This window comes from Conger conger, chromosome 6, assembly GCF_963514075.1.
Source record: "Conger conger chromosome 6, fConCon1.1, whole genome shotgun sequence".
Classification (NCBI taxonomy): Eukaryota; Metazoa; Chordata; class Actinopteri; order Anguilliformes; family Congridae; genus Conger; species Conger conger.
This window is the reverse complement of record NC_083765.1, coordinates 24782043-24805039: the sequence shown is the minus strand read 5'-3', so window position 1 is coordinate 24805039 and position 22997 is coordinate 24782043. Positions and strand designations below refer to the sequence as shown.

General features: G+C 45.4%; 1 protein-coding gene across 1 annotated transcript; it reads right to left on the bottom strand.

Annotated features, from left to right (window-relative positions):
• Nucleotides 1-227: 227 nt before the first annotated feature.
• LOC133131517 (FERM and PDZ domain-containing protein 1) lies at nt 228-11695 on the bottom strand. The gene is made up of 15 exons (XM_061246899.1): nt 11595-11695; nt 10782-10945; nt 10438-10540; nt 10115-10160; nt 9495-9599; nt 8324-8419; nt 7980-8105; nt 7687-7806; nt 6955-7091; nt 6288-6414; nt 5903-5995; nt 5257-5439; nt 4690-4834; nt 3179-4075; nt 228-2931 (listed from the first exon to the last, which is right to left on the bottom strand). Exons 1-15 carry the CDS (start codon nt 11693-11695, stop codon nt 344-346), a joined length of 5031 nt encoding a protein of 1676 aa, XP_061102883.1. The 3' UTR covers nt 228-343.
• Between the last annotated feature and the right edge of the window lie 11302 nt (nt 11696-22997).

The following is a 22997-nucleotide window of genomic DNA, read 5'->3' as shown; positions in this document are numbered from 1 at the left end:
AGGAAGTGCCTGAGAGCAGGAAACATAAGTAAGTAAATTAATAAATAAATGCATAAATAAATGCATATATACAGAAATGTAAGAATGTAATTAAATAATATATACTGTATATTTCATATACTTGAAAAAAAACTAAATATTTAAGTAAAGAGAAGTCCATCTATTTTACTGCTCTTGTCATAGATATTGTCGGAGACCAAGCAGCGGTTGTAGACAGTGTGGTTTGGCTGCCCTCGACACACCCTTTATTTACTGGCCTGAATGTATGTCAGGGTGGAAGGATGAGTGTGTGCTCATGCTTCACACGAGTGTCTCTTTGGTGATTCAGGGGTCAAAGGTCGCCTCAGAGTGCAGTGAGGGTGCGGAAGAGCTGTGTGAGGCAGAAGACTGAGGCCGTGAGTGCAGTGCATTGCCTGGCCAGCAGCTTGACACTGAGGTCTTGGCAGCTCTTCTTCCCACCCGCATTCTTGGCTGCCTTGGCAAACTCCCCGAATGTTCTGGCTACCTCCCTCAGGCCCGACAGGGCCTCGGCATGGCGGCCTTCACAGCGGACGCAGCTGGAGAACCACAGGCACACACTGGCCAGCTGCACCAGGGTACGGAAGCTCTCGGCCAGAGACCTTAGAGTCTCCTCAGGGGCCTGGCCCACCCGGGTGACCCGCTGGCAGCCGGACATCAGCTTACGTGCCTCTGCATGGAGGAGACGCTTGTTCTCAGAGAAGTGGTCAGCACAGGTCTCCCGGTGGTGCTGCCCCCCCCTGATCGGAAGGTCTATCCCACGGGGCTGCAGAAGAGCCAGCAGCTCATCCACGTCCTGCTGCAGGGCAGAGAATCCCCCCGGGAGGCTGTACCGGCGGTTACGCAGCTGGTTGAGCGTGTCCTCCAGGGTCTCAGGTGGGTAGCAGTCAGAGGTGTACAGTGGGGACAGCAGGGGACTCAGCTCTGCAGAGGAAGGTGGGAGACAAACCCCTGAGAAGGGAGACATGGAGGGAAACAGGGAGGAGGAGGAGGAGAAAGAGGAAGGTGGGCCAGTCATCAAGGGGGACCCATCTGTTCCCTGTGTTTGACGAGAGAACTCGTAAACTGTCAACTCCTCGTCAAATCCAGTCTCATCCAGTGCTGCACTGAAGCAGTTAGTATAGACAGTTTGACAGCTGCAGACCTCCTGGTGTGTGGGGGCCTCCTCGGGTATGGTGGGACACCCTGGGGATGACATAGAGCCACATCCAAAGCTTGTATTCCCTTCAGGGCAGAGGGGAGCCCAGGGTTGAGGCTGCTTGGACTCACAGTGGGTAAAGACCCCACAAGTTGGGGTTGATGGATCTGTTTCATCCCTTGTCCCTGGAGATGACCTATCACCTGACCACTCTGTGGACTCCAGGGTGTGTAGACTCAGCGGCAAGCCCTCACAAGTCTGCGACTTCATAATAATGTGAGGGAGTGTGGTGATTGGGACTTCCGTATCCATAATTGTTTCCTGCAACACCAGGCTAGGTTCGGCCTCTACGACCTCTCTCAAAACCTCTATTACTTCCACTGATGCTTCAGAGGCCACTTCTGTGATTTCCTCTGTAGCTTCCTCTGCAACCTCAGTTACCTCATCCAGGACCTCAGTAATGTCATCTATAACCTCAGTGACCTCATCTATGACCTCACTGACCTCATCTGTGACTCCAGTGTCTTCAGTTGCCTCCATGGCCCCAGAGGACACTCTTGAGCAGCTGCTGTTGTCTGCGGTGCTGCTGTCACAGTTAGTCAAAGCCTCCTGTGAGCGGGACAAGTACCAGGGGAGAGTTTGGATCTTGCCTCGCAGGGTGGAGGTGGAAAGCCGGTTCATAATGCCTGAGGGGCAGTTCTGAAACTTGAAGCCAGCTTGAGGCTCCTTGGTTATCGTCGTTGTCTCTCTGGCAGCAGTGGAGCCAGTGGTATCAGAAACGGCCTCTGCTCCGACCCTCATGAGACACTCATGGCTAATGGAGATGCCTTTCCTGAAGGTTAGAGCCAGGTAGGTGCTGCCCCCTCTCCAGCCATCCAAAGTTGAACTGTTAGATTCTGCTTCTGGGTCCTCCTTTTCACACACTCTTTCTTCCTCCTTATCATCATTTTCAAGATCAAGGATGTCAGATACATATAGAGCAGGCGCTAGTACCAGTTGTGGTGACAATGACTGAATAGGGAAAGTCCCGTTTCCAGTAAAAACAGGACTTCTCTCGGTTTCACCCTCATTGTCCAAAGAAGTGGGCAACTCCTGTGACCTTTGACCTGGTTGCTCCTTGCAGACAAGTATGTTACTCTCCTCTCCCACAGAGGCCTTTACTGTGTGAAAAATGTGTTCATGGGAGGTAGAGGGCATGTCCATGGTTCCTCCTGTCTCTGCAAGGTCTTCTCCTTCCTTCATCAACTCACCCTGAAGTCTGACACTCTCCCGCCCCTCAGGCCCCACTCGACACCTTACCGCCATGATCTGGGGTGCAGCCGCAGACAGCAGTTTTGTCACTGACTTGAACTCCATTGTGTCTGGCTCCATCTCCATGAGCTCTGAGGAGATCCGTTTTCTCCTGCGGACCCCATCGTCCTCGGAGCGACATCGGGGGCGCACTAGTGGGTGGCCGTCGGAGCCACCAATAGGCTTGGACTCCAGTTGGGTTGGCTCCCCCTCGCCGTTGCTGAGGGAAGAGACGGTGGGGCACCCGTCCAAGCGGCGGAGATGGTCTTCATCCACCATGCCCCTGCCCTGCCCAGGAAATGACACTTGCGAGGTGAAGTCAGTCTCCATGAAGGAGCGGCGCTTGCGAGATTTTTTCCGCCCATGTCGGAATGCACTCCTCCCTTTGTCTTCCAGCTCTGTCTCTGTTCTTTGTACCGGAACGCTGATATCTATGTCGCTCAGGCTCAGTGTTCGCACCCTGCCACTTGTTTCTGTGCTGCCACCTGTGAGGAAAGACAATCAATAATTAAACAGTAATTACGTTCACTTAAACAAATAAAAAAATATCTTCACGATGAACTGTATCTTTGACTACCTCAGGTTAATCAGAATAGAACATTCATCATTTGTTACCTATCAATTGCACTAAATCTCATGTCTTTTTAGAATTACTCTCTTTTTTAGACTTGTTTGCAGAAGTCAAGCATAACTATGGAATGTAAATATAGTTACAGTAAGGCGACTACATACCTGTGGGTACCTCCCTTGTGACTTCTGATGAAGTGAACATGTCCTGTGCATCAAAAAACTCATCCTCTGAGCTGCTGTCCCCAAACCCGGGTGGGGGCTGGAGGATGGGCACGGGCTCTATGTCTGGCATTGGGTCCCGCACTTCTTCTCCCTCTTCTTGGGAGTGGTCAGGGTGTGGCCTGTGCTGGCTGCGAGCGCTGTCTGGCGTGACATTGGAGCAGATGTTATAATAGTGCCGAGCGTCGTTCTCCTCAAAGGTGAACACACATTCCCGGTATGTAGGCAAGCTAGCGACTTCTTCATCCTCCTCCTCTTCTTCACTGGCTTCTGGGGGGCTGGGCAGACAGTCTGCCAGCTGGGAGAGTTCGGAGAAGCGGAGGCCGTGGTCACTGTCATAGTCATAGGCACTAGAGGGATGTGGGCTAGTGCTCTCCTTGGGGGTGATGTCCCCATTTTCCACTGCTTCATGCTGTGCAGGTGTGCCCAGCAGGTAATGGCCTAAAGGATGGCTGGAGGAACAGGCCACAAGGTCGTCCTCCTCTAGAGCATCCATGGAATCACTGGAGAGGCTGGTGTAAAAACGAGAGTCTGTGTGGCAGGAGTCTGACGTCTCAGAGAGCAGGTCCTCCCCCGAGCCCTCCTCGTTTTCCTCCTCCTTCTCCTCCACTCTGCCCCCTCCTCCCACATGGTCCCCTGACTCTCCTGTCTTGGGCTCCTGCCCTTGCACCTTGTCCCCTTCTCCTTCGCCCTTGCTTCCGTGCCCCTTTTCCTCTACTTCTTGCCCACTCTCCTGCGCCGCCCCGGTGTCATCACCAGAGACATGCAGGTTGACCAGCATGTCAGCGGAGTCCATTTCTGAAGACTCCTCTGAGTCACTGCAGCCCCGAGACACGTAACCTTCAAACACACACAAAGGATTGCTCTTATTCAGGATTGTGAACAATAGGGGTTGACATAAGTGATATACAAGTACGCATGCAAAGCAAAAAGATAAAAATACTCAACAATTTTATTATATCAATCGTATTTTTATGTATGCTTTCATCTCCTTGTTGTACCACTTGTGAATACCCCTGGTGAACAATCTTTCTGTTCTATGAGATTATAAAAGGCAGGAAAAATGCTTGAATAAGTTAAATTGGTAATTTACTTCAGAGCAAAAATCTTGATTACCAGGTTTTTCAAACAGTTACTCACTTGTCTTATATATTCCAAATTAAACCAGAACTTAAGGTAGGTGATTGATATTTTCTCCATAAAGAAGCTATGGGAACCCTCATGGGGTCTCATCATGAATGTATATCTGCACTTATCCAGACCTGTGTCAAATACAAAATTGTTTTGGATTGAAATACTTTCTATGGAATACTGCCTTCTTGTGTTCTTGGTTGGTTCAATTGCACCAGGAAGATCAATGGAGCACAGAAAAGTATTTGAATGCAAAACAATTACTTATTTGACCCAGGTGTGCACATCCCTTATCTGCACATCCCTGTTCCCTGGCTGCATACCTTCCTCAGCTGAGATACGATGCACCTTGTGGTTCTCGGTCCAGGAGAAGACAGACAATGCTGGGTCCACTAGAAGTTTGCAGTATCCAGCCACCAAACAGCACAAGTCTTTGGCAGCTTGGGACTCCATCATCAGGGTAATGGGCTGGAGGCCACACACACACACAGAGTTTACAAGTTTGTATTTAAGCCATATTTAAGTCATGTGATGTTCTCTTATCCCTTGATTTATCAGCTGCAGGTTTGCACTGATGGAGTTGAAAAAAGCTATCATGATTTGCAACTGTCAGCAGACTGCGGGCAGCAGACCTCTGACACTGGGGCAACAGACCTCTGACACTGGGGCAACTACAACACTTTACTCCTGCTTACATATTCTAGATGCATAATCCCTTTGTCCCGCTAGACATTTATAGACACAAATCAGATTACAGTGAGCTATTTGCTGAAGATGACAACAGCAGCATCCCACCTGGGACTCAAAACTGTAGACGTGGTTACAATACCCCGCTCCCCCCCCTCCTTTGCTTGCCTAACCAGTGTGGTTGGTGACACTGGTGTCCGTACCTTGACATCCTGCAGGTAGATCTTGACCAGGCTGACTTTATCAGACTCAGGAAGCAGCTCCACCCTGCTGACACTGCTGAACTCGGTCAGCGTGGTCATGATGTTCAGCTTGTGGTTGACCACCTGGCTCACGCCGTACTTGGCCCCCACCAGGAGGCTCACCATGGACTCCCTGTCCTGGAGCTGTGGGTGGGTCGGAGAGGGGGGACCTCGTTACAATACAAACTCCCTGCATTCTACTGAATGGTAACACAGAAGTGTCAGCTGTCTGTCTAATGGTCTTTCTGGCTGAGATATGGGAGTACTGTACGATTTTGTTCAAATACAGTCTAGAATGATGGAGGAGGAATGCAATTACCCTTTAAAAAGGGTATATTACAGTTATTTAGCTGAAGCTTTTTATCCAAAGTGTTAGATTGGCTTAAGCAGGGGACAACGCACCATGGAACAATGTTAGGTTTGCTCAAGTCAAAGTTTCAGAACTTGGTGAAACAGTTCACAGAGTCCCCTTTTTAAAGTGACCCACAAAACAATTTTCCAATATGATTTTGTTCAAATACTTGAACAAATGATTGAATAACTGTGGCTCATAACTACTTTCTTTAAATGGCATGAAGTGTAAAATATGAGAAGGTATATATCCTACCATCATGGTGGCACTGAATGCCTTCCCGCTGTATGATTTCAGTTCCGCAAGTTGGTTCAGGTAGGTCAGTTGTACCTGAGATGCAGACATCACCTGTGTGGAGACAGATCCAGTAAGATCATCCTCTCAGTACCAAAAAAATTGACAGAAAAATGGTTGGGAATGCCCTTTTCGGAGGAGGCCTGGAGGCCCAGGCTTTTGTTTCCACCAATTTCTTTGCCTTTATTACATTTGTTTCACGCAGGGACAGATAAATGGACCCATAAATGGTGTTATTTGAGCTCTAGAGAAATGCAGCTAAAATGTCAGATCATGTGAGTGAGCAGAGACAGATAATTTTGATGCTGTCAGGCTAAAGAAAGTTCAAAGAACCCCCAACTCCTACCTTCTGCCTGGGTTCAAGCAGGGCCTGGGTCTTCTTCATGTGGTAGCTGATGGCCTTTCGCAAGTCCTTCTCTCTCATATTCCTCAGTAATGTTGTGGAGACAAAGTTCTCAATACCCCAGTTTTTCCTAAGAGAAATAGATAAATAAAGCAAAAGACAATGGTACATAGGAAAGGACTATGAAAGAAATTCTGTTCTGGCAGGTGCCATTATCCAGCTAATGAGATCCACTCCTGTGTGGCTACATGTTTCAGCACGTTTCTGTGTGTGTCTCCACATACATCCACTCAGTGAGCACTTTATTAGGTATTTATTAGACCTGTTTTTTTTACTTATTGGTATTCTGCTGCTTTTGCCTATCCACATGTAGCAAATCCACATGTTTTTGTGCATTTCGTTGCTGCCACATGATTGGCTGATTAGATATTTGCATTGACAACGTGGTGTACAGGTTTACTTAATAAAGTGCTCACTGAGTATATATGACTGCTTCTGCAATGTGTGTCTACCTATGTGTGTACTTCTGGGTATGTGTGCATGTGTATATGTGTCTGTGTGTGCACATGTGCACATGTGCGTGGATGTTGTCTGTGCGTCTGCATATGTGTGTGTGTGTGTGTGTGTTTGTGTGTGTGTATACAGCTTGTATGTGCAGGCCTGTACCCACGTGATGGTCTTAAGGGAGGTCTTGTGGGTCTGTCCAGAGCTGGCCAGCCGCTCCTGGATGTGCAACGCAGCCAGCCGCAAAGCTGTGTTGCATTTCATCTCCACTGCGTAGCGTTCCTGCATCACGTCACTGACGCTCTGCGGACACACCGTCCAGTCATGCACCTCCTGCACTTACAAGCAGGAAGCCTCAACTTCTGCTTTTGCTTTGACAATATTACCACACTGCAGGTCAGCTCTCTACTATAGTATAGACAGAAAAATCCTTTTCAACATACAAACCACACCGTCTACACCAGCACTCAAGTGCAAAAATATATGAATAGTTATGAATAGACATAAGAGACAGTTGTCAAAGGAGAAGAAATTGGTTTGCCAGCTAGTATTTTACTGCTACATTTCAGAGTTTTGAATAACATAAAGCTGGCAAACCACAAGAAATGTTGTAGGGTCCAGTTACATAAAATAACTAACGTCAAACTTGGTGACACTGTTTTGGAAAACTGCTTAAAACAAAACCATGTCAAACTAATTGGAACACTACAATCTAGAATATATCTTGAATGTATGACAATCCAAAACCATTTACACTGAAGATGAATATTTGTCTGGGGGGAAATGATGAACCTAGATTGGCTGAATGCCTGGTTCTCATAATGATATCTTCTTGTGTTCACTGTTCATTCGTTGCTATTAATAACATACTTCACCTTACTGGGTGAGCGTGACTCACCTGCAGGTAGAGGTACTCGAAAGCCAGTGGATCCTCCTCCAGCATGTGGCCTGGGTCTCTGTACATGAAGCAGACGCGGAAAAGGCACCTGTAGTCATGGGACTCCTTCCTCTGCACCATCTGTGTGGGTGGATGGGCCATCCGTGCATTACAAATAGGCATGGCATCCATTTGGGTTCTGAATGTGCTATCAACGATGGAGACTGGAGAGCGCTTATAGATGCATACTTGATGGATGTGTGTGTGCATGTGTTTTTGTGACTGTGTCTGTGTGTGTATAAGGGAGAGAGTACCTGTTGGATGAGCTCCTCATCATGCAGAAACAGGAGCTTGCTGATGCTGTACTGCTGCTCCAGGACCAGTGCGAAGTGCTCGATGCAGCGGATGGACAGCTTCTCTTTCAGAGTCAGCACAATGTCCTGGGAGAGGCGGGAACAGCAGAGGCCATGAGCGCAGACCCTCTCCACCTCGCACCTGGCCAATGGCTGTTCCGCACTGCTGAGGCGGCAGGAACCCTCCGCCTCCCGCTAATGAGCCCTCAGCCGCCAACTGCTCCACTAATGCGCCGTGCCTGTGACAGCTCTCTAATACCACCGTGCATTAGGCTGGACTAGATACACACATTAGGGAAGAGTACCTTCACAGTGGTGTTGGCCTCGAACTTGAAAGCCTTTGTCTGTCCGTTTTCCAGGTAGACCTTCAGAACGTTGGGCAGAAAAAGCAGAGAGTTTCCCTGGAAGAGGGGATCAACAGATAAATATTTGAGAACTGCAGCGCCCACAATGCTCTTGTCATTAGCATACATACATGATGCATTTAATGGGAAATGGAAACCAGGTCCTTGTTTGAAGGCAAGATTTGGAACATCAGAGAAGCAGCAATTAAGGCAGTCAATAACGCTTCTTGTGTCTCAGCAAATTTAGGATTTGAGAGCACACTCGCTGACACTGCAGCGGTTTTGTGATTGTCCAAATATTTGTCCATGGACTTCCAGCTTTCATTTCTCCTTAATTTATTTTAATTTCTCTTCATTAATCCATGCCTGAGTGAAGTGGAGCTGATTGATTATTTATTCAGACTGATAAATAATGGAGGGCTCTTGTGTGGCTTTCCGGAGAAGTGTATTTATATAGCTGCAGAGAGCCGAGCCGAATTGAGTGCCTCTCAGCAGCAGCTGGAGGAGGCACAGGACGATGTCACATGACTGTGAAATGACATCACGGTCCCCCTAACAACCTTCACAAGGTTCTCACAGATGGGCATGTAGGTCCTCTGCTGCGGTGTCACCACCTCTAGCATGTTTGCAGAAAGATTTGGGATAAAACCCTCATTGTCTCTGGCTTTACAGACAGAGCTAAACATTGTGTGTCCTTGCCTGGACACGGGGCTACCAAGTCACATATTTATCTACTAATGGGTGACTGTTGACAGGCCATGGCCTTCCCAATCACAGGCTCTGAGCTGTGTTAAAGCAGACATAAAATATTAACAGGAACAACATGCCCCCCCTTTCACATAGACTATCTTCAGCAATAAAGTGATCCCAGAAATATAACAAATATCCACCAAGCATTATTGGCCTTGTTCTGTTTATTTTTACTAATATACTCTGTGATTGGTGGAGAGATCCTGTCTTCCTATCCTTATTTCATCAACCTCAGGTACATCCTAATACTCAAAAAACTGTATCCTCCTTTCCTCCACTTGCCTCCCCCTATCTGGAAGTATGAAGGGAGGATAGGACTGGAGGAGAGGATGCATTGAGACACACCTCCTGCATCAGAGCAGGAAGAAGGAGGATTTCTGACCTGAGAGTGACCATTCACGACCACTTCCTCTGCGAACCGCACCTTCACTGGATTGGTCTTCAGACGTGCCCTCTTCTCAGCAGTGATGAAGGACGACTTCGGCCCCTGGAAGGCAATTCACACATCACCCTCTGTGCCAAACTGTACACATATCAAACATATGCACCTGCGCGCATAAACACACACACGTGCACACACCTGAAAGTGCACACACACACACGCACACTTCTGGTGACAAATGTGATGTTACTGAAGCTGCAGTACACTGCACACTACATATGTGCAGAGGCCAGTTCATCCTACTCAGGTTGTGTGGCAGTGAATTCCCAAATACTGCTCACTCATAGCTGGGGAAGCTCATTCCGGTAGGTGTGCAAACTGCACTCTGCTTAAAACAAGGAACCCACAGGAAAATGAGCACACTATGCACAGCCATTAAAAATCATGCTGATATTCTCATTCACCATTAATTAATTTGAGGTCTTCCCTATTTTCTGGAACAATGCATGTATATCATTGTCATTAGGGTAAATGCATGGGATATTACATTTAACGGTTTTAGTCCATCATATTTTTTTGGTTCAGAGACCTTTAGCCCCCCCCCCCCACACACAACTCACCACAGTGTGCCTGAGAATTGTCATGGTTACTGAGTCCTCTGACTCCCTGAAGAGGAAATGAGACACAGGCAGAGAATGAGTGATTGGAGGAGGCAGAACTGTTTTGTCTCTCTCTTTCTGGTAAAATTGATTGTCGAGGTCCCACATGGGCTAACTTTATGGCTACTTTGTTTTTCATTTTTTAATTCCTTACACATCCCAATCTCTTCCAACTTCTATGTTAATGGAGGAACCGCTACCAGACACAGTATAGATGGACCAGGACAGTTTTGTTAATCCTCATTGGACACCATAGAGATCGATAGGGACAGTGTGGGCGGTACCTGATGATGTCAGCAGCTTGCTCTGAGGAGAGGTCTTCTATGGCAACATTGTTGATCTTTAACACCTGGTCACCTGGAGCTAGTCTCCCATCTGCAGGGCCACCTGTCACACACACACAACTATGTATAATCATCTGTCTGATGGTCAGGAGTTCCAGTGTGAAGCTTTCTCCATGGCTGTAGAAGGAGAAAAATAAACTTGGGCCTAAACATGCAGGATGAAAGCAGAACACGTGCCTGTTTGTGGTCATTTCTGCAGTTCAGTGCATATACAGGTCTAGGACAGACAATGACATCACCATTGGAGTCATGATTAATATATTCCCTATGTGAGCTGGGCGTACCCATGGTGACATCTTGTACCAGGACGGGGGGCTGGGAGGAGAGGCTGAATCCGTGAGAGTCCAGTAGGGGGTCCCGCAGGATCTGTACCGTCACCCTGATGGGGAAGTTCCGCTGGTCAGTCCCGGCAGAGTCACCAGGCTTCCCATCCCCTAGTATCCTCTCCCTGTAAATATCACATCGCACTACATTCATTCATTTTAAACACAGGGAAAAACTAAAACACTATTATTGTACTATAAGGAAACTTTACAGTAACATACAGTTATGGTGGTGTCTAGAAAATAGCTCACAGGAGCAGTTTTCAGGAGAAAGCTCACAGATTTAAAAAAATGTTTTTAAATCCATAACAGAAACACAAAAGGCAATACAATTGTGTACAGAAAGGGCAATACAAATAGAAGTTACAAAAATATTGTCAAGGCTTTATGAATGTTCATTTTCTAAACTGCTTTTCTGTTTTTTTTGTCTTAAAATAATGTCCCAATTCTATTTTAAATTGTTGTATGCCCAGCTTCTTGTTGCACATGCACTTATGAAAATATTTTCCATATAAAATGAAAAGGTTCAACATACGTTTTTTTTCATCATTAATCCATTTTTTGTCATATAACAATATAATGCCCTTTTTATGTATATTGTTTTTAAACAAAATATTGAATAAATATGAATCAAAAATTATTGTATATATATAAAAAAGATGACAGATTCTGAAAGCTCACAGAATTACTCTCAGAATCAGTTTCCAGGTGAAAGGTCACAGAGGAACGGTTTCCGGGTGAAAGGTCACAGAAACACAATTTGTGAGCACTGACCTGCTGATGGACTCCCGAGAGCGCCGCAGCCAACGGCCGACCACCTGCTCCACTCGGCTGGTCCTGCGGGAAGGAGATCTGCTCCTTTCCTGCTCCTCCATTTGCCTGCTGGACAAGAGGACACTTAAAATAAATTAAATCGATGTACTGCATATGATACTGAATTTCAGATGCCGTGTTATACACAGTACGATGACATCAAAATAACTTATGATGTGTGATGTATGATGTATTTTCCAAACCATTCCACTTTTATTAAAATATTGCTTTTACATTGTATGAACATTAACCATACATGTTATGCACTTTAATATACATTCTGAATAAATTATTTATGTGCTTTATATTAGCAATGTTAAAATATAAAAAATATATTTTTCATCTATATATTTGAGTATATAGATGCCTATAAATCTGAGTAATGGGATTTATGAAAGGACTGAGGTGACAGTAGATAGGGCCAGGAGAGCACAGTGTCAGCATCTATGAGCATCCCTGCTAAAACCTGCAACAGAACGCAATTTACTTCATTATTTACAGATATATTGCACAACAGTTTCAACTGCTTGGACTACAATAACAGGTTAGATTCAGTTACACTGGCTCCTTCCAGTTTTACAGTGCCTGAGCCAGCAATCGATTAGTACAGGACAGGTATTAAAGTCTTCTTTGAGTACAGCTTTAATATCTTCCCAATGCTGATCATAGCAGTTTTCATTGGCACTGTTAAGTGAGTTTGAGTTCAGTCTGTAATGTGATTCACATGTACTGTTCTGTATTTTTAACTAGGGACTGTGGGTTACTGCTACTGTAAGAACAGTACAGAACTATTAATGATGACAAATAACGCTTATCTTTCTTATGGTAAATTGCTCTATATTATCCTATGGCAAAAGAAAGAAAACAACAAAAAACAGAGATACGGTTCCGTAGCAGGAGCAGGGTTGGTATTGCCTTGTACAGAGTAGCATGACTTGGGACCAGTTCTTATAGCTGCTCTCTGAGTCAATGCCATTCTGATGGCCTGTGCTGTTTGTTTCTGCAAAATCCTTCTGAGAGTAATACGAGACCCCCCACCCCCACCCACCCCATCCCATCCCAACCACTCCCTGTCTCATTAATACTCAACCCAAATGGCCTGTATAAAAACCCCCATTACATCAGCCACACCGAGAAGACATAAAGCCAACACATACACACAAAGACCGCAATATGTGATCAATGATATATGTGAAACATGTCCTGAAGCCTTTCCAATGTAAAAGACTTTCAGATAGAATACCAGTATAAAACTCAAATGGGATCATGTGAAACTATTGGTTTCAAGAGTTCCCCAAGAAATTCAAGAATAAGAAGTGAAAATATGAATGAATGAACGAACAACAGAATGAACAAATGGACCAGTAAATGACTCATTACATTATGGAAAGAATGAATGGATGAGTCAGTAAATATGTGTATGAGAGAATGACGCACTATCAGCCATTTTGCAGCTCTTGAGGCAAACATCTTTACAATGGCACTGATTGGATTTTAGCATTATATATTTGGAGCTCTAAGTGCTGCTTTCTAGTGATGTTAAAGACCTAATCTAAGCTGCTTTGACTGAAAGCATCTGCTAAATGCCAAATTCAAAAACTGCAGACTGTAATTGCAGTTGCAATTGCTAAATGGCCATCCAAGTGCAAGAGTGGGTGAGTGAGTGAGTGAGTGAGTGAGTGAGTGAGTGAGTTTGAATGTGAGTGTGAGTGTGAGTGTGTGAGTTAGAGTGGAGACTGAGTGAGTGAGTGAGTGAGTGAGTGAGTGAGTGAGTGAGTGAGAGTGTGAGTGTGAGTGTGAGTGTGAGTGAGTGAGTGAGTGAGTGTCAGTGTCAGTGTGTGAGTTAGAGTGGAGACTGAGTGAGTGAGTGTGTGAGTGAGTGAGTGAGTGAGTGAGTGAGTGAGTGAGTGAGTGAGTGAGTGAGTGAGTGAGTGAGTGAGTGAGTGAGTGAGAGTGAGTGAAAAAATGAATGACTGTGAATGAGTTAGAGTGGACACTGAGTTAGTGAGTGAGCTAGTGAGAGAGTAAGTAAATTAATGTGGGAATTGACGCTACTGAGTAAGAGTAGACACTAAGTGAGAGACTGTGTGTGAGAGAACAGGAGCGATTGAGTAAGTAAATGATGAATGAGTGAGTGAGTGAATGAATGGCAGAATCAGTGCTACTGACACTACTCACACTCCCCCCTGGATGTAAGTAGGAGCAGCCACAGGGATGGGGCATGGAGGAGACAGATGTTATTGTGACGGCTGATTAGAATGGAGACCGGCCTCCATTAGTGCCATAAAGGAGGCCTCCTGAGACGGCAGCGATGAGTCACCACCAGATTATCGACAGGTTTCAGCTTTCACTCCAACCAGAGAGTGCCACGACCTGTCCAATGACTACAGCACCACACAAATCCTTTCCCCAAACTGCTTTCTTTTCATCCACAAGAAAAAGGCTAAAGCAAAAGCAAAACACAGTTTTTAGACAGAAGGTTTTAGACTGATTGATTGTAATCTTATATCAACATGCGACATTAAAAAACAAAACAACAATACAAAATCAATTCTCCAATCAAGGAGGAATGCAACTCAGAGCCAAGCTGCCCAAATAAAGTTTCAATGGTTTTTAAGATTGTAGAATGTTGTGAAAATGTTGTGTTTTCATGATTTTGTTGGGTCATACAACGTCTTTACAGTTTTCCTGTGGGAGAAAAGGATAAATGTAATCCAAAACTATTTGCAATGTGGTTTCGGTGTCAGAGAAGAAAGGAGGCAAAAACATTGCTACAACATTGTCATACACCACAACCTTATGCAAATTACTGTAACTACAACATTGTAATAAGTTGCAGAAATATTTTTTGCAAGCCGGGGTGATTCAAATTTTTCTTAAGAGGGAATTCCCTGGTGAGGAAAGGCTAAATATTTTTCTAGATACATTATTGATGTATTCTTCCTGAAAACATCCACCGCGGAACAATATATAGTTGCAAAAAACCCTTCCTTTGCAACAAAATGATTTTTTACAGTAACTGTTTTATGCCATTGCGCAGAGCATAATAACAAATATGCAGTAAGGCTTCGGCTGTCATAGACTGCTTCAGGTTCATCATGTGAAGTACGATAAGGAAACCAGAAAAAGGAGCGCCCAGTTTAAAATAAAAGCACGCTACACACTGAGACCGTGCGGGGCCGTCTGGGTACAGGCGTAAGCTGCAGGTATTAGTCTGTAAGCCGGCTCTGCGGCGCACGGCTAGCCACCCGCCACGTGTAGCTTCTTTTAGCACAGCAGGGGGAGGGATTCATTCACAACTTTAACTGTGTCTCATTATAAACAGCGGCCTCCTCCTCAAACGCAAAAGGATTTTTAAAAATCCCATGTATTTTTTGTGTTTCTTGCACATGGATAACTGGACCCCTGAGCTCTGCCACTGAAAAGCTGTGACTGAAGTGTGCTGCACACGCTGCTCTAGTGCAATGGCAGCACACTGCCAGCAGGGGGCTGCTGAATGAACAGTAACAGCAGCTGACGGGGCCATGAGTTCCACAGGAGAGCATGCAAAGTCCACGCTGGGCGGAGGAGGCTGCGACCATGTCTTACACATCAAACTGGAACCTCAAGATTGGGAAAGAATAAAATAATCAGGGAAAAAAATTATGTTAAAAAAGAATGTTTTTTCTCTTTCCTATTTCCTATTTTCTCTTTCCAGTTATTTTATTAATAGTAATTAGACCAAACAAAGGAGGCTTTCAGATTTCTACACTGTCTCTCCACCAATTTTCCCCACAGCTTTTCCCTACAGAGATAATTGCTTGGAGGAGCATCAGTGCGTCTTCAAGCTAAACAGCCACACTTGACCGCTATGCTTAATGTTGAAGCCCAATATTAAAGTCTTCCATTAGCATGACACCCCCTCTCCCCCCTCCCCCATGGCCTCTCCCACAGTTTGGAGATTAGTGTAAATGAAAGGAGTGGTATCCAGTTTCCCAGCACAGCATGTCTGCTCTAACATTAAGCCTGTGCAGCTGCAGACTGGAGGAAGAGCAGGATTGGAGGATGCCTGAAGATGAGGACACAGAAGTCTCACTAACACCACGCTAATGGCTAATGGACATTCATAATAGCCACTCACGGAGATCGACAGGTTTTAAAACATGCTTGGCTCTCTCGCTCCCCCCCCCCCTTCTCGCACCCAACCTTTCTTCTTCTTATGCATTCACCCTCTTCATAGCATGTAAAAACCTTTTCCCCACCTCATATGGACACAGCAGTTGTGAAATATGTTGGTCTGAGCTGTGTTAAAAAGAACCAAAATGGCAGGATGGTTGGTGTTACTCAACCAACCTTGCAAAATGTGCTGCATTGATCCTTTAAAGGACAGAAAACCCTCAAACATGAACAACAGAATTAACAGACCAACATAAATAGCGTACACATTGAGCACTTTATTAGGTATTCATTCAACTTATTTTGTAGACTGTAGACTACTGCTGTAGCCTATCCACTTTGAGTTATGATGCGTTGTGTGTTCAGAGATGCTCTTCTGCATACCATTGTCGTAATGTGTGGTTATTTGGGTTACTGTCACCTTTCTGTCAGCTTTGACCAGTCTGGCCATTCTCGTTTGACGTCTCTCATTAACAGTGCAAGTGTTTCTGTCTGCTCACTGGATTTTAGAAGTTTTTTTGCACCATTATTTGCAAAGTCTAGAGACTAGTGCATGTAAAAACCTCAGGAGATCGGCAATTTCTGAGATACTCAAACCACCCTGTCTGCCACCAACAATCATTCCATGGTCAAAGAGATCATATTTTTTCCCCATTCTGATGGTTGATGTGAGCATTAACTGAAGCTCCTAATCCCCATCTACATGATTGTATGCATTGCACTACTGCCACACAATTGGCTAATTAGATAATCGCATGAATAGGTAGGCGTAAGAAAGTATAAATGTTCCGAATAAAGTGCTCGCTGTATATCCAGCGACAAATAACACAGGCTTACATTGAGACACATACATTATATCCATCCATTGTTAATTTTTTACCTAAACCTCAATTCAAAATTTCTACTTCAAAACCAGGAAGGAACACTGAGTGCATGGTGTCCCTGGTGACCAGCAATCTCTGTCAGATGTGATTAACCCTTTAAGGTGTAAGATCATAAATATGTGAATAGAATGTTAACTGAACATTCTAATGCTGATGAAACAATCACTGCTGGAAAGTGAAAGCAATGACATACACTGACTTATTTTAGAAAATTCCAAAAAACCTGCTCTTCAAAGGGCGGAACAGGGCAGTGGAGTTTCAGCATGGCAGGCATATCGTAGTGGCAGAGAGCGGCTGTGTTGATGCAGTCATCCGCCGTCTGTTTGCAGGGATCAGACACAGCAAGAGAAGCTTAGCCCCGCGAGTCACGGTCTTTGGAGAGAAAGAGATATGCTGGAAGTTTGGATGTTTAAAGCCAAAGAAAATGCCGCAAAGCCATTGTTCCATTTATCCCAATATCTGCACCCCTGGTTTAAATGTTTGTAACAATGAATATGTATGCGATCGAAAGCAAACCTGAACTCAAATGGAGTTAAACATGAGACCTGCAAATTTAAAAGCAAGATTGCTTTTTATTTTATTTTTGTGAACCCTTTTGCTCATTTTTAAAAAGATAATTATTAAGGCCATTTTATCCAAGTATCCAACTACAGTGGCTGTTCTATCTGGTGTTAACTATCATGGGCTCCTCTAAATAATTGTCCAATGATAAGGTTAAAAAAAACTCACTATTTCAAACTACCTATTTCCACTGTCGAAAATCCATCCATCCATCATCACCCGCTTATCCGGAGTCGGGTCGCGATGGCAGTAGGCAAAGCTGGGTATTCCAGGCGTCCCTCTCCCCAGCAACGCATTCTAGCTCCTCCTGGGGGATCCCGAGGCGTTCCCTGGCCAGGAGAGATATATAATCTCTCCAGCGGGCTCTGGGTCTCCCTCGGGGTCTCCGCCCAGTTGGACGAGCCCGGAAAACCTCCAAAGGGAGGCGCCCAGGAGGCATCCTGATCAGATGCCTGAACCACCTCAATTGGCTCCTTTCGACGCGAAGGAGCAGCGGCTCTACTCCGAGCTCCCTCCGGATGTCCAAGCTCCTCACCCTATCTCTAAGGCTGAGCCCGGCCACCTGACGGAGGAAGCTCATTTCGGCCGCTTGTATACGCAATCTCGTTCTTTCGGTCACTACCCAAAACTCGTGACCATAGGTGAGGGTTGGGACGTAGATCGACCAGTAAATCGAGAGCTTCGCCTTCCGGCTCAGCTCCCTCTTCACCACAACGGTCCGGTGCAACGCCCGCATTACTGCTGACGCTGCACCGATCCGCCTGTCGATCTCACACTCCCTTCTACCCTCACTCGTGAACAAGACCCCGAGATACTTGAACTCCTTCACTTGGGGCAAAGACTCGTTCCCAACCCGGAGGGAGCAATCCACCGTTTTCCGGCAGAGAACCATGGCCGGTTCGGACTTGAAGGTGCTGACTCTCATCCCGGCCGCTTCACACTTGGCTGCAAACCGCTCCAGTGCGTGCTGAAGGTCACGGTCCGATGAAGCCAGCAGAACCACATCATCCGCAAAAAGCAGAGATGCGATTCTGAGGTCACCAAACCGGACACTCTCCTCACCTCGGCTGCACCTTGAGATCCCGTCCATGAATACCACAAACAGGACCGGTGACAAGGGGCAACCTTGGCGGAGTCCAACACCCACCGGAAACGTGCTTGACTTTGTGCCGAGAATGCGGACACAGCTCTCACTTTGGTTATAGAGGGACCTGATGGCTCGTAACAACGGCCCCGGTACCCCATACTCCCGCAGTACACCCCACAGGGTTCCCCGGGGGACACGGTCGAAAGCCTTCTCCAAGTCCACAAAGCACATGTGGACTGGATGGGCAAACTCCCATGACCCCGCCAGCAACCCTGCCAGGGTAAAGAGCTGGTCCACTGTTCCACGGCCAGGACGGAAGCCACATTGCTCCTCCTGAATCCGAGGTTCGACCGTCGGTCGGAGCCTCCTTTCCAGCACCCTAGAGTAAGCTTTCCCAGGGAGGCTGAGGAGTGTGATACCTCGGTAATTGGAGCACACCCTCCGGTCCCCCTTCTTGAAAATGGGGACCACCACCCCGGTCTGCCACTCTACAGGTACTGTCCCCGACCTCCACGCGACACTGAAGAGGCGTGCCAGCCAAGACAGCCCAACAATGTCCAGAGCCTTCAGCATCTCAGAGCGAATCTCATCTACACCCGGCGACTTGCCACTGAGGAGCTTTTTGACTACCTCAGCAACTTCCGCCAGGGATATAGGTGCAGATTCCCCCGAGTCTTCGGGCTCTGCCTCTTCCACAGAGGACGTGTTGTTCGGGTTCAGGAGCTCCTCGAAGTGCTCTTTCCACCGCCCGACAATATCCCCAGTCCGGGTCAGCAGTTCTCCTCCCCTGCTGAAAACAGCCTGAGACAAGCCCTGCTTTCCCTTTCTGAGTCGTCGGATGGTTTGCCAGAACTTCCTCGAGGCCAACCAAAAGTCCTTCTCCATAGCCTCCCCGAATTCCTCCCATACCCGGGTTTTTGCTTCAGCGACTGTCGAAAATATTTTTAGAAAATGGAAGATAAAATGGAACAGTTGAAGTCAAGGCAAGGTCTGGAAGAATATTTCGGATAAAATGGTGAGAAATGCTCAGAAGAATCCAGACATCACTGCAAACAAGCTGCTCACTACATAGGTCTAGCATCATGCACAATGTGCTTAAGACTGACAAAACCAAAATTGAACTTTTTGGCCTCCACCAGAGAAGGTATGTTTGGAAAAAAGGGTGAAGCATTTGTAGAGAGGAATACCTGGCCAATTGTGATGCAAGGAGGTGGATCCATTATGTTTGGGGTTGTGTGGTAGCTGCAGGCACAGGAAATATTGTGCGAGTGGAAGGAAGAATGGATTGCACCAAAATCAAGAAATTCTAGAGGCTAATGTTCAAAGGTCAGTCCAGACATTGAAGTTGAAGAGAGTTTGGGTATTCCAGCAAGACAATGATCCAAAGCATACCTCAAGATCAACCATGAAGTACCTCCAGGAAAGATTTTGGAACCTCCAGCCAAGTTTTCGGAATGGCCACCACAGTCCCCAGAATTAAATATTATTGAAAATCTGTGTATATTAATGTGTTTTAATATTAATGATCTGCATTGTTCCCTTGACACAGACAACACAGTACATGTTGTACAATACAATATTTGTAGAACAGATATTTGCAGAACAAGTTGCAATGTTGAACTCACTGATTGCCACACACAACCTCAGACATTGCACAGGGTTCCGCAACATGAGACTACCTGTAATTTATCTAGATATTCTCATATTAGCATTGCCAATTGCAGACTGAAAAATTTTAAGAAGGGCAAAGTTAATTACACCTTGATTGGTGTTTCCCCCGACACACACACACGTATGCACACATATACACACACACGTGCACATACACACATGCGCATGTACACACACACACACACATGCACAAGCACATGTACACACATAGATAAACACATGTAGACATGCACACACACACGCACACAGACAGATGACCCTGGGTGTGTGGTAGGACAGGCTAATGAGATTAGGGCTTGTTTTCGGCTGGCTGTAGCAGGCTCTCAGTGCGTCACTCTATTGATCCGGATCAAAGCAGCTCACCTTGCTGCATAGGCCTCCCCTGTGAGCTTCAGGCCAGGGCCTCTGTAAACAGCACCTACAATCATTGTGCCTATACCACAATCATTATATGTACTGTGTATAGCACTATGATTATATACTGTATATATACACTCACTGAGCACTTCATTAGAAACCATATACCCATGCTGCCTAGGGCCTTCCTTTGCTCCCAAAACATCCACATTTCTTCATGGCATGGATTCCACAAACTGTTGAAAACATTCCTTTGAGGTTCTGTTACATGTGTGGTTATTTGTGTTACTGTCACCTGACGTCTTTCATTAACAAGGCATTTCTGTCTATAGAACGCTGCTCACTAGATTTTTTGAGTTTTTTGCACCATTCTCTCTAGAGACTAGTGTGCGTGAAAATCCCAGGAGATCAGCAATTTTTGAGATACTCAAATCCTGTCTGCCACCAACAATCATTCCATGCTCAAAGTCACTTATATCATATTTTTTCCCCATACTGATGGTTGATGTGAACATTAACTGAAGCTCCTGACCCGTATCTACATGATTGTATGCATTGCACTGCTGCCACACAATTGGCTGATTAGATAATCGCATGAATAAGTAGGTGTAATAAAGTAAAAATGTTTCTAATAAAGTGCTCGGTGAGCGTATATGCAAGTAATTCTTGTGCATTTACATTTAATGTGCACTTCGAGTGGATGAAATATATATTTTCCCAATTCAAATAAAAAAGTTTAAAAAGACAACAGACCTTTGTGTAGCCCAATCACTGTTGTTGGGTGCATTCAAAGCAATGGCTGACACATTTACTGCGTCAAAATCAACACAACATGTGTGTCCCTGAACACACTCTCTAAATGTGTTAAAATTCTACACAACATGTGTTAAAAAGGACACATCTCTTCTTAGAGTGTATCATGCTGGAAGCAGCCATTAGAAGATGGGTACATTGTGGCCATGAAGGGATGCACATGGTCAGCAACAATACTCAAATAGGCTGTGGCATTCAAAGGATGATTGATTGGTATTAACGGGCCCAAAGTGTGCTAAGAAAATATTCCCCACACCATTACACCACTGCCACCAGCCTGGACTGTTGACACAAGGCAGGTTGGGTCCATGGATTCATGCTGTTGGCACCATATTCTGGCCCTACCATCTGTATGCCTCAGCAGAAATTGATTCACCAGACAAAGGCTACGTTTTTCCAGGCTTCAACTGTCCAGTGTTGGCGAGCCCACTACAGCCTCAGCTTTCGGCTCTTGGCTAACAGAATTAGATAATTGCATGAATCACATCTAAAGTGCTCAGTGAATGTATATAGCATTGCCATTTCAGTCCCTGCATCTTTATCTACATCTATGAATGACATATGACTGGGATCAATTCTTTGTTCATCGTAAACAATGCACCAGGGGAGTATATTTACTTCCTATAGTAATGTATATCTGCCTATAAAAACCAGGACATGGTCTGCCAGCTAAAACCAATGTGTGATGTTGTGAAATCACTGGATAGAGCCATCCTCTTAAACTTCATAAAAAACATTTTATTCCAGCCTAAGTGCGTTTTAAAGAAAAAATAGTTTATTCACAAAAAAATAAAAAAATAATTGGGTCTTTCAATAATCATGCACCCTTGACCAGGCGACCCAGCTGGGATTGATCACACTTAAGGTCACACTTAAATTACTCCTAATGGCACATGTTTGGGAATAACTCTTTCCCTCTTACATATGAAAAAAAACTCAGTGATTTCAAAATCAATGATATATAATGTGCTTGTACTTCCCCAGTTAATAGAGCAAGTTAGTGTGTCAGTATGATGTTTCTGTATCTCAGCTTCATCTTGAAACACAGTGTATGCAACTATGAGATGACTGTGTTATCCTTGCCTTAAACTGCCATAGGTCATCACAATAACATTATATAGAGCTGCGGTGGCGCAACAGGCTGAGACGCAGCAGACTTGCGGTTGCAGTTTGCTGCAGTTGCACACCGGGGACCGGGGTTTGATTCTCGGTCCTGCCAAAAGTCAAGTTTGGCCGGCTCACGTGGGGCAGCAATAATTGGCTCGCTGCTTCAGAGGGAGGGACTTGGCAGGGTTATTAGATCGCCGCACAATAAGCACCTCGGGCGCCTCAGAATCACGGCAACGGGCACGAGACGAGACGGCTTGAAGAAGGCGTGTCGCTCTCATTCGGGCTGCCGAGGGACGGGGTACGGGCGGTACATCTAATACAACTACCTCCAATTGAATCAGACGAGGTACAATTGGCTACCAAATTGGGAGAAAAAGGGAAAAATCTGGAAAAAAAACAAAAAAACAATAACATTATATAGGTTGTGTGTAAGATGTGGGTAAAATACTTGATGGGAATTTTATTACAAGTGCAAATGGGAAACCTGACAGCCTGACAGAATTGCAAAAACATGCTTGTAAATTAACTTGGTGGTTTAATGACCTCACCCTTGTTCCTGTGTTCAATTTGCACTTCATTGTAAGTCGCTCTGGATAAGAGCGTCTGCTAAATGCCTTGTAATGTAATGTAATATTCCTACACATGTACATATTTCTTTGACAGTTAACGTGAGTTATGACATGCATTTAAGAAAGTGAACACTTCCTTTAAAAAGTGCTCACAAAA